General features: G+C 48.3%; 1 protein-coding gene across 1 annotated transcript in view; it reads right to left on the reverse strand.

Moving 5' to 3' along the window:
* Positions 1-5,413: 5,413 nt before the first annotated feature.
* LOC104160089 (cell adhesion molecule 1-like) overlaps positions 5,414-11,189 on the reverse strand; it is a gene marked incomplete at its 5' end in the record, with an annotated part of 35,615 nt that continues 29,839 nt past the window's right edge. Inside the window, 2 exons of the mRNA XM_009698149.1 lie at positions 5,414-5,577; positions 5,662-5,828. Of these exons, the coding sequence (XP_009696451.1) occupies positions 5,414-5,577; positions 5,662-5,828 (331 nt within the window). The remainder of the gene's footprint in view (positions 5,578-5,661; positions 5,829-11,189) is intronic.

The raw sequence follows: 11,189 nt of genomic DNA on the forward strand, positions 1-11,189 counted from the left end.
CACTTGCCACCTTCTGCCGGTTTGGGCAGAGCAACTCGTATGACAGAATTGCAACGATTTTCTTTATTACAGACAGAAACATTCCTCAGTCTACACTGTTGGCACACGAAACATGGAATCAAAATCACTCATTCATAACAGCATGCAGAGACCCCCAGACTCTGTCTTTTAGTCATCACGGGGCTGGGGGCAGGGGGAGGGCAATTTCCCAATTTAGGCCATCTGATTTTGGTTCTGTGTACATATAGTAATGTAAAACTTTCTTCCCATTTTCACAAAATCCAATCTTTTTTTGGTAATGTTGCCGAGCCCGACAATTTATCAATTAGTGAATATTGCAGATCGCACTTCAAAAGTGTAAGGTGTCTGTACGTGCGGACTGCGGGCCGTATCTTCTGCAAAAAAATCTGACAAAGCCTCTTTTTTTTTTTTTTTCATTTTCCCAAATTTGACGTGTTTACAGGAAAAGTATCTATCCTCAAAGCTGATAAAGCAGTTAGGCGAGACACACTCTTGTGACCGCAAAAGGCAGCTGACGCTGTCTGTAAAGCCGTTATTTCCTCTTTTGTTTGAGAGTCTGAGAAAATGTTGGAGGGGATCCACGGGAGGAGAGCGCATCTACTTGAGGGAACTTCTCCGCACAGGTTACAGGGCAAACCAGTGCCGGGAGGTCAGAGAGATCTGTTTCAAGGAGGGATAGCACAGCATGACTATCGAAGGCTGGTACTTGCGAGAACTTACTCTTGCTGCTGGCTGCTGAAGGAGATGCATTATCGAAGAAAAAAAAAAAAAAAAACCCACAAAAATTTCCCGTGAAGAGACACCATCGTTACTGGTCATTTGGCAACCTGGCTTGGAAGCTCGCAGCCTGCTAAAACTGCTGACTTTCTTTTAAATAGCAAAGATGTTAATGCAGTGCAGTCGATGTGCAGACTGTCGCCCACTGGAAAGCAGCAAGCAATACACGTGTATATAGAGGTCATTAAAAACACAACTCATTTTCAGTGACGATTTTTTAAATACACCAAGTCACCTGGAAGCTACAGTCGGAATTGCCTTCTGAAGCGGGAAGCCGTTTAGATTAACGGCAAGAATTTGGTTTGTGGGCCGCTCTTGGACTTCAGGGAGGTCCCCTTTTTTACTAAAATACAATATAGAAACGCAACTACAGTTGACTCACAGAAGCACTGGGCACGCAAACAAAAAACTGAGATGACCAGCCATTCAACTTCTACCTCTCCAAAATTGCTTCTGTTGCGTCTTCCCTTTCACTTAAAAGGGACTACATCTTCTCAATAATGAAAAAGGGCAACGTTGCATTTTTTATGAAGCAAAATAAAATAAAAAAAAAAAATCTTTTTCAAAAGAAAATTTAACAATTCAACAATTCAGTTTCTACCTGCACCTGGTATACTTAAAAATGTCACTGAACGGTACTAAAACCTGTTGTGAGGCATTTCAAATACGTGGTAAATTACTTCTTGATTTCCCTCATTAAACTTTCATATCGGCTATTAAAGCCCCTTCTTTTCACTTCTGATCAGAAGGAATTCAAAGTCTGCCGCAACTCCTGTTAAATAAAGGAGAGCGAACTTTTTCCACTCGGTTATCGTTTCCCTGCCAAGCGATAAATCTGGCGAGGGCGCCGGCGGCGAGCCCAGCCGCCTCTCTCCGGCAGCCTGACCCCGGTGCTGAAAGGACGACGCCAGCGCCCCGGTTATTTACAGATTTCTAGTGACAGAGCAGTGCTTTGTACCGCTTCCTAAGCTACCTCCAATTTTCAAGGAAAAGGCGGTTTCTCTCTCGTCTCAAGCTGTAAATAACCAATTAGGGATTCCGCTTTATGCTGCGCGTTGCGCGGCACCGCACAGAAACCTTAGCACGTGTAGGGCGCTTTGCGATGTTTTATTCAACTGCCCCAAGGACTGGATACGTAACGTGTATTTATTTAGGAATGTATTTACTATTGGTCACACTTTTTAAGTAGGGCATTTTCAAAAATAAAAAAGGCGGCCGGACAGGCAGAGCCCGCTTGATAATGTAATGCCGAAAGTACCGAGGCTTTTTCCTCATGTGCCGTTGCCTTTGGCGAGAGCCGCAACCTCTGGCACGCCTGAGCTTTTGGCTCCGGACAAGTAAAACTCATTTTCAGAGACTGAGCGCTATGGGAAAAGGCAACGAGAGCTTAACACAGTAGCGTTAAATGTTCTTGTACAAAACCCTGCTAAGGCCGTAATTAAAAAAATCATACGGGCCTTCGGGGAAGAATTTTTAGCTTATAAAAATAATTTACCTGCTACATTATGGGCAAGGCATTTTCTCGTCACTCTTCATTCACGATTGGGATGTTTTCATTATTTTAACCTTCACTCCAGACTTCCTGCTTTGCCAGCTTCAGAAGAGATTTTTTTCACCCTACCTTTTCATGAGGATGAGCAGAAATTCTGCCTGCGCCGAGGCAGCAGCGCCTTGTTTCTGCCTCGGCGGGGGAGCTGAAAGGCAGCTCCGAGCTTCCCCGTCGCCGAGCACACGTACGTACCCGCGGGGCTGCCTGAAGACGGCCACGCAGCCGGTGTAACTCATTGCAACGGGCGTTGCCCGTGGTCTCGAAAAAGCATCCAGGAGCTCTTCAAGCTCTTTGCTTACGATGGGGCGGGCTCAAAATTTGGGAAAAAGAAGCGAAATTTCAGTCATCGCTTTTGCTGTAGCAAAAGACCACCATGTATAAGGTCATGGCTGCTTATACATGTCCTGCTTGCGCAGGGGGCGAAACGCGAGCCGGGCATCTCGCCCGAAGGGTCCCACGAAGGGCAGCGGTCCCACCAAGGCCGAGCTCCCCCGCCTGCCGAGGAGTAACGGCGGCTGGGAAATTAAAAACTCACGCCTTGATTTTGAGGGGGGTGAGGGGCAGGAGAGAAGAAAAGGAAGGGCATGGCAGAAAAAGGGCTTGCTTCCCAGATTCAGCGGTGGCAGACTCTCAGAGGTGTTACTCTCCCGGCTCCACCACGGTCTGCCCGTATTTCGGCTGCAAGTAGGCAGAGGACTGCCATTTCAGCCCCGCTGGCACCCTGACACCATGAAGGGCAAAATGAGAGGGGAAGGAGGGCTTAAGCTCGGTAAACCCGGCTTAGTGCGGTGCAGCAGAAGCACAAGCCTTCCTGCCGGCCATGACCATGCTGTTATTGGAGTTCTGGCAATGAACAGTGCAGAGAAAGGAGAAAGTGCATCAGAAAATTTAGTTAAGCTCTCAGTTTTCAACAAAAGAGTTAACAACGTTCGTGCTTTAAGTCACTCATGCATCGCTGCTGTCAACTCCATTCCAGAAGGAAATCGGAATGGCAGGGGCTTTGCTACCGCTTTGACATGCACACACATACAGGACTCCTTTCCCCCCCAGTCCTCTAGGATACACTCCAAAAAAGTAAATGACTCAAAAATCCTTTCCCCGATTGAAGTATTGTGCTGGTTCCACACTAGCCTTACGTTTCGTTTTCTTTGCTATCAATCTCTTTTTTGGGTTCTCTTTTTTCCTTTTTCTTTTTTTTTTTTTTTCCCCTCTTTCCAATTTTTTCTTGCCCCAATTCATTTAAAATCGTTTTTGGAGAAAATCCATTTGGCTGTAAGTTCATGCCCATGCATTTCTAGTCATTCACAGACATGCTCACTCCCATCGGACATTGGTAAGAACAAATGGCCAACATACAGAAACACCTGGTATACTCCATACACACTCCAGCAACACAAGCTTGGAAAGAAACCCCAGAGTCTTCACGGGAAAAGCACCCCGCGAGGGCAAGCGCAGGGGAGGTCGGCACAAACCGGCTGAGTTTTAAGGCAGGAAAGTTTGCGGCAGCTCATTTGACTGGGATTGCTTGTCATTTCAGCTGTCAAGCTCCTCGTGGCAGCAGTCTCCCCACCGACAGGGGTGGAAATACTCAGGGGTTGTCCTCGAGTTAAAACCAGGCTTTTTACAGCCTTCCCCAATACAGGTAAAAACGAGGAAAGCCATCGGGAATTGCGTTAAAGAAACGGGCAAGGGCTGCTCAGCTGTGTGTCAGCTGCTGCCCGATCTTTCCCGGATTTAGGGATCAACATCCGTACCTGCACTTTTCTAGGGTTGTCCGAGGAAACAGAAAAAAATTGTACTGTTCTCTGATACCACTGTTCTTTCGCCTGAACGCATCTACCTCGCCTCAGCAAATTCTAGTACTAAAGGCAGAGCATCTTGGCTGACGTGGGGCAGCGCTGAAGACCCCGTGCCGAATGCTCTCCCTATACTCCGCTGAAGCGGGACACCTTGCAGCCACACCCGCAGGGTACAACGCACCCGCCGTGACCCCGATCGTGGGGCTAGAGAGAAAAAGGGGCACAGAGCCTGGCTTCCTTTCAGGCCAGGCCTTGGGTCTCTCCCAACGTTCCCACCTGCTCTCAGACACTTCTAAGAAAGCGAAGTGCCGGGCTGGTACTTCAAAGGAGCAGTCGGTCCCTTGCTGCCCGAGCCAGCGCAACCGAGTAGACCCGCAGGGAATTAAACTGTGCCACCATCTTCAGAGTTGGCTCTTCAAGGTTTTCCCCATGGCTTAACGATTTGGCGATTAACATTTTGCCTCCGTCTGACTTTTCACGAGCGTTAGCGTAGTGCAGGATGAGATGTCGCTTGGACTTTTATTACCTCGCCATGACTTTCACTGCCGTAGCTACAAGATTACCAGTGCTGAATCTTGGCATTAAACATGCACGGGAAGATGGGTGGAAAACAGAATTATGCCTGAAGGCTTCCAATTTTTATGTCAAGTGGGAAAATGCATCCAAGTAGGTAAGTTATGTGGGACAAGAACGGCCTGTCCCTCCACTTGATATGGGGCATCACTACTTAACCATCGCTTTACGCAGTCCTCCCTCTATCATCGCCCAAGACAGGCCTCGTCGGGAGGAGGCAGGAGAAAGAGATCATTCTGCATTATGGATTTCTGTCAATACAAGAAATGGTTGATTCGTCAGAGTTAAACGAAACTCAAGTAGCAGATTCAAACTTGGATTAGCTTTCATTAACATTGTCAGAGGTTTTGGTTCTCTAGCTGAAAAGCGAGCTCGCGCCCCAAACCGGTATGCTCAACTCCCAGCCTGAAGTGACTACTTAGGCTCGCTCTGACAACGTAGGAAGCTAAGGAAGCTGTCAGGCCGCTAGCTAGGCTGCCCTGAGCAGGTGAGAAGGGTTAGTTTGCTAGACTGCTACGCCGACAGGGAAGCGTTGCGATTTGTTTCCCAGATCTCCTTCTGCAGTGTAATCACGCCAGCTGCACTGCTGACCTCCGAGGCGTCTGCTCCTCTGTGGAGCGTCCCCAGAATTCTGGACCTGCCGGAACATGCTGTCTTCGAAATGGAAGAAAAAACGCTCAAGATTTCAAGCGCCTCAAAAAAAATCAGTATGAATTCCTATCTTCAAGAGCTGGATTTCTTTTTCATGCGTGAAGCGACCAGCCCAGTCATTGAGGTGAGCAGAGAACCAGTCGCTGCCTCGGCCCGGCGTGTACAGGTCCCCTTGGTTTCCACAGGGCTTGGGGGATCGGTGCTTACCTGGCACCGGAACAACCGGCTGCGGAGCTCACAACCGAAAATGACAAGACCAGGCAGACTTTCCAGCCTTAAAAACTGTGTTACATTTGTGAGATCGGTCTACCCGAAACATGGTTTTCCCTTGAAGACTACATGTCCCTTTTTGGCTTCCCCTTCCCAGGCTTGTCTTGCCACTCAGCAGCGCTGAGAAATAAGATAAACAGGAATGTGATACCAACCGTGAACTGCCGGTTCTGTCGTCGCCGTTGTGTCTACACACGGGAACAGAGGATTGGAGGAAGGGAAGAAACAGGAGGAACAGCATGCAAAAAAAGGGAAAATGGAAAAAATGGAACAGATAATATATGAGCAAGCTTTCAAAGAACATTGCGTGACAAGCAATAATAAAATGAAAGGCAAAAAGCATTTGAAGTGAGTTGCACTGTTTAGAAGACATGCCTCCAGTTCAAAAGCTATGAGCCTGAGGAAAACAGTAAATTTTTCTCTTTTTCCAGGACCTTGCCAGAACAATTACTGGTGGTTGCAAAGTCAGGGGAACAGGAGACGAGGGAGAACACCGACACCAACGCTTCGGTTGGTAAGGACCAAAACAGAAGCTCGAGGCCAGGGCAAAGAGCCGATGCTTGGAAAACAGCTTTCACGCATTCAAACATTGCCTTCACCGAAGTGCTCGGGGCCTGGGAATGACCCGCTCCCACCTCTTCTCCTCCTTCGTCCAAGGCAGGGAACCACCAACACGTCCGTGTGTGGCACGGCCTATGCACCCAGGCCGTTTCAGAGGTGGCAAGCAAATGCTACAAATGAAGCGACTGCTAGACATCTCCCACCTAGCAGGGAAGGTGCGAGCTCTGCCTCGGCTACAGCCAACCACGCACCTGCAGGATGAACCATTTTTTCAGAGTAAAAACCAGTCAGAATGGGTAAACGCAGGGAGACGTTACCGGTCCCTCCACTGCAACAGCTAACTGGTCAACAGTCGCTGGTAATTAAAAGCTACCGGGGGTTTTATTGGTCACTAGTCTGAGGCTGACTTCACTCCGTACGAATTGCGTACCACCGGAAATTTCTCGGGGTTGCTGCCTTGCCCAGGGACAGACACTTTTGTCTCTTCATGGGTGTTTACGACAGGCAACGTTCAAGACTGACCCAAATCTGAAGGCTTTTTCTGACAGCGTCCGACCTTATTTCCCCTACACCGATAGGTCCAAATCACATTTATTCAACGTTACCCAAACCACTGGCCTATTTAGTTATTGAACCTCATTTACTTTTCATCTGGTTCTACGTATTCTGGGCTGCTAGTGACATGCTTTAGTGGGCTGGCTCCTGGCAACCCAACCGCGACTCTGCAAATCCCTACCGATACCCTCGAGCCGACAGCAAAGCCCAGGAGGTTTCGCTCAACTCTACTTGGTTCGATGCAGGCAATGTTCAAACGAGTAAAATCGTAGGAGTAAGGGTAGAGAAGCGCTCTAACCCCATATTTTTGCAAAGGAGCCCGGAGCTTGCGTTTTGTAGCGACGACAGACAATTCACATTGGCGTTTCCCCTCGTTAACACGCCGTCCGGAGAACCCGTGGACAGGCGGTCCTCCTGCGCATTTGGAGGCAGCAGTGGAAAAACGAGGACCCCTTCCTTTGCAATTTGGCTGAGGACAGCTCAGGTCTGAATTGCTGAGGCACCGGTGAAGACAAGAATCATACAAGGAATACACAATACTTACAGATACAAGGTCTACATGCTTTAATTATGAAAGCAAAACAAATAAACCCTGCGCAATTTAACAAACTGCACCAAGATTTGCATAACAGATTATCAAGCCGTCATTAGCCTGTTTCCACTGCCAGCATCTACTGTTCTCATCTTGGCAATCAAATCTAACGCACGTTTAAAGACGCTACAGCGCTTGTTCTCCTGCTGGGAGCTCTGGTGGAGGCTGCAAGGGAAGCCTTCCAAAGCAGAAAGGAGAACAAGAGCGGGGCTGTTCTTTGTTTTCAGGTAGCAATCCCCAAACGATGCCTCGTTTTAACCAAGCAAATGGTGAAGGGGGAAAATGGTGGTGAAGGTGGGGGGCGGGGGGAAAGTTGTTGTTTAGAAAGGGTTGCAAAACTGAGCATTAATTCCTGAGATAGCGGCTTGGCATCTATAAATAGTCTCAATTTACTGTCTTCCTGAAATAAAGAGAGTGACGTCAGCTTTTACGCTAAATAGAGAATCTGCTGAAAGCAAACTCGTATTCACGTGCTGGAAGAGATATTAGTCAAGAAACAGTGCAAACTGGACAGTGCATCTCGCTTCCCCGTCTGGGGACAGAGACCAACAGGTTACAAAAAAAAAGTTCTCAAGCGGTTGTAAGTGCGAACAAATATCCAAGTCAAACAACATGTTGGCTGCAGCTGGAATGACAAAGTTATGATTAGCAAATGGTTTGGATGGTTGCAATAGGAAACACAGACCAGTTAAAGTTTAGAACAAGCTTTCTGGAAGTCCTTTTCAATCCCAGAGGCTTCTTTGAGAAGGAGGAGTGTACACACACAGCGTGCCGAAGAGGAATAATCGCATGTTAAAGTAAAGCAAAGAACGTGTCCCCCCCGCCCCCGACACAGGCACGCTACTATAGCGGTTGCATGGCAAAGGAGAGAAAAATTGTCACTGTTGCTTTGGTATGAAAGTAACGAATACACATAAAACCGTGCGTATGCCAAACGGCCTTACGTAGGAAGGAGCGTCCCCGGCCCTGCAATGCTGCCGCTAAGACAACCTATAATGTTAAGACGGACTGGCTAACTGTAAACGTGCTTTCCCAAATTCCCGGTACGTGCCACTGACTTCAACTTCACTTTCAAGAATGTTTATATGCCAGAGCAGACACACCGCACACCCCAGAAAGCAAGCCTCTGCCCCATGTCCTAGAAGAAAAATGATCTCTTCTCCTCAAATTTGGACCAAAAAGAAAGTCCTCGAGAGGTTTCCGACTTTGCTAAGCTTGAACAAAGCCAATGAAAGGCTTTGCCGTCACCCAAAAGCACCGTTGTGGTCCCGAGCTGTTGGTGTGAAGGGCAGTCACACAATCGCATGAAGCTGACACCGATCATTTAAAACGATAAAGTTGGTGCTGAAGAAAGGGCTGTTTTACAAGATGCGGCAAAGCAGAGAGGACGTAGAAAGCACATAAACGAAGCGGCTTGACCTGGCACTTTCTGTCTTAAGACTGAGGCTTCTCTTCCTGATTCTAATCGGTAAGACAACAAAATGTGCTGTATAGGGCGAAGTAAAACCACGCAACGGTCTTCCAAAATCTACGCGTACATAAATTCACCAGAGGACTGGTTTATAATTCAAAAAGGTTTCCAAGAAAGGAACCATTGGCCTCTCTAAAGCTGCAGATTTCACTTAATCACGATTTCTTTTTGGTATCAGTCGTAAGAACGGAGTTTAGCGTGGCCGGCTCTCGAATGAAGACACTAACACGCCTCGTCTTGCGATACAAATGGTCTTATCTGCCAGCTCAGAAAGTCGGATGACACCTAAGTTTTAGGCACTCCCCACTTGATTAGGCAGCTACGCAAGCGTGCTCGCACGCACACACACGTATATACACACACATATGTACAAAATGGTTGCACGAAGGCATCTGGGCAACATTTAGTTGAGTTACAAGCTCCATTGCTAAGCCTCCTCGTTTTTTCAAATGGATCCTCTCCAACTTCCAACTGTTTGCGGAGTGTGACAGACTGGGCCCTTTAAACTAGTCTGTAATTAGTCCGCAGCCTCAAACAGAACGAGCACGATGGAGGAATATTAAAACCCTGGCAGCAAAATTAAATTCACCAACTTGAATGCTTGAGCCGCCATGCTGCAGCCTTACTGAAGCACACGATACGCTGCAGCTTAAAAACACACAGCTATTGTAAAGAGAATTACAACAGCACGGCATCAAAATAACAGCAGAATACACCTCTTCTTTTAAATTTAAAGAGGTATTAAAATAAGTCTAGATATCCGTTCAATATATTGCTTTCTAAATTGCTTTCTGAACTGAAAACAAAAGCCAATCTGATCACTGACTTGTGGAGCTCTTAACTCTTCCCGATTTTCCAGACTGCTTCACCCTTTGCTGACCGGGGCAAGCATGAATTCCTTCACGTTGCTGTTTTCACAGCAGCCTTAGGGACTGGCGTGCAGGATTACAAACAGGATTTCTGCTTTGTTCCAGGTCCTTAAGCCCTACAAGAATCCCTGTGGCTCCCACTGAACAAACACCCGTTGGACATGAGCAGAGGTGCTACCTTTCGGTAACGTCATGGTCTGAGGGGCAAAGGAGCTCAAAAAACCCCCAGAGCGTAAAAGCACAGCAATCCTCTCCCTTGCTAAACGCTCCTCGGAAGGACAGGTGAAAAGGTACTCTGTGTTGTGGTATGCGACGGTGATCCTCCGTAAAGCGACTCCAGCTTGCGCTGAAAGCTTTTGTGTACGGGCGCGCTGAGACGCGCCCCAGAGACAGTCTGATTCACGGACCAGATGTTTCACAAAAAAAACATCGCAATCTGTATGGAAGTTGTGTGTGACAAGGACAAAAATATTCCAAAATTAGCGCTGCGGCTCTGGCTACGCCTTTTTGCACTTCTCCATAAAGATCTGTGAGGATGCTGGTTTTATTTAAACCCTGACCTTGTGAACGTTGTACCTGCCCGCCGCTTCAGGCAGAAGCCAACCACACGCGGTGCGGGCAGGGATGTTCGCTCCCGCTGCTCCGCGGAAACTGAAGATGCCTTGGGTTCAGAACATTGCCCGGCATCGTACAAACCCGCCGCGAGCCCTGACCTCTTCGGTGCTCTACCCGCAGCCGGCCCGCACCGCCTGGGAGGTGACACGTCCCCTTGTCCAGCTCCCTCCGCCCTCGCTCTCCTGAACGTACACCTTTTCCACCCAGCGAAACGACGGTTTCTGCACCGCTTACGCCGCGTCACCACCGGTAAGGTCAGATGTGACAGTACCGTGTCTGCTACTGACTGGACGTAGTACTAAAAGACTGCATTTTATTTCATTTTATTTTCTGTAACAGGCCTGTCAGCTACTCTCTCTTCCTTTATTCCCTTTAATGTGGCCACATCCTGGATGAAAATGTCAGAAGAGCATGGTATCATCTTTAAATTAACTTGACATTTTACCAGGGACACGCGGAAGCCGCAACGGAAAGCCAAAGTTAACTAATAAAGAATTTGGGGGAACAAATCGCTGGGCCGTGTCCCTGCGCGGTGGCATCGAGCACCCGGACACGCTGCAAGCTGGCAGCAAACCAGGAGCGCCCGGTGGCTCTCGCCGACCTGCCCCTCTCCCTGTTTGCTGCGTGGGCATCTCCAAAGGGCCGCTCAGAAAAGCGGGGAGGGAAAGCTATAAAAGAGCCCCACGGGCAGGGCTGGAGCTGCCCACCGCCATGCGTGTTTGATTTGGCTGGCGAACAAATGCATTTCCCATTTACGATTAAATTCCACGCGAACACCGCCACCAGCAGCAACACGCGGAAGCGACCAGCCCTGCCTAGACGCAAAGCCTGCCGTTCTGCTGACACACGCGTAATTTAGTAATCCCCACGCGCCGCCTCTTCGCCT

Source organism: Cariama cristata, unplaced genomic scaffold (genome assembly GCF_000690535.1).
Source record: "Cariama cristata isolate BGI_N322 unplaced genomic scaffold, ASM69053v1 scaffold8674, whole genome shotgun sequence".
NCBI classification, from domain to species: Eukaryota; Metazoa; Chordata; class Aves; order Cariamiformes; family Cariamidae; genus Cariama; species Cariama cristata.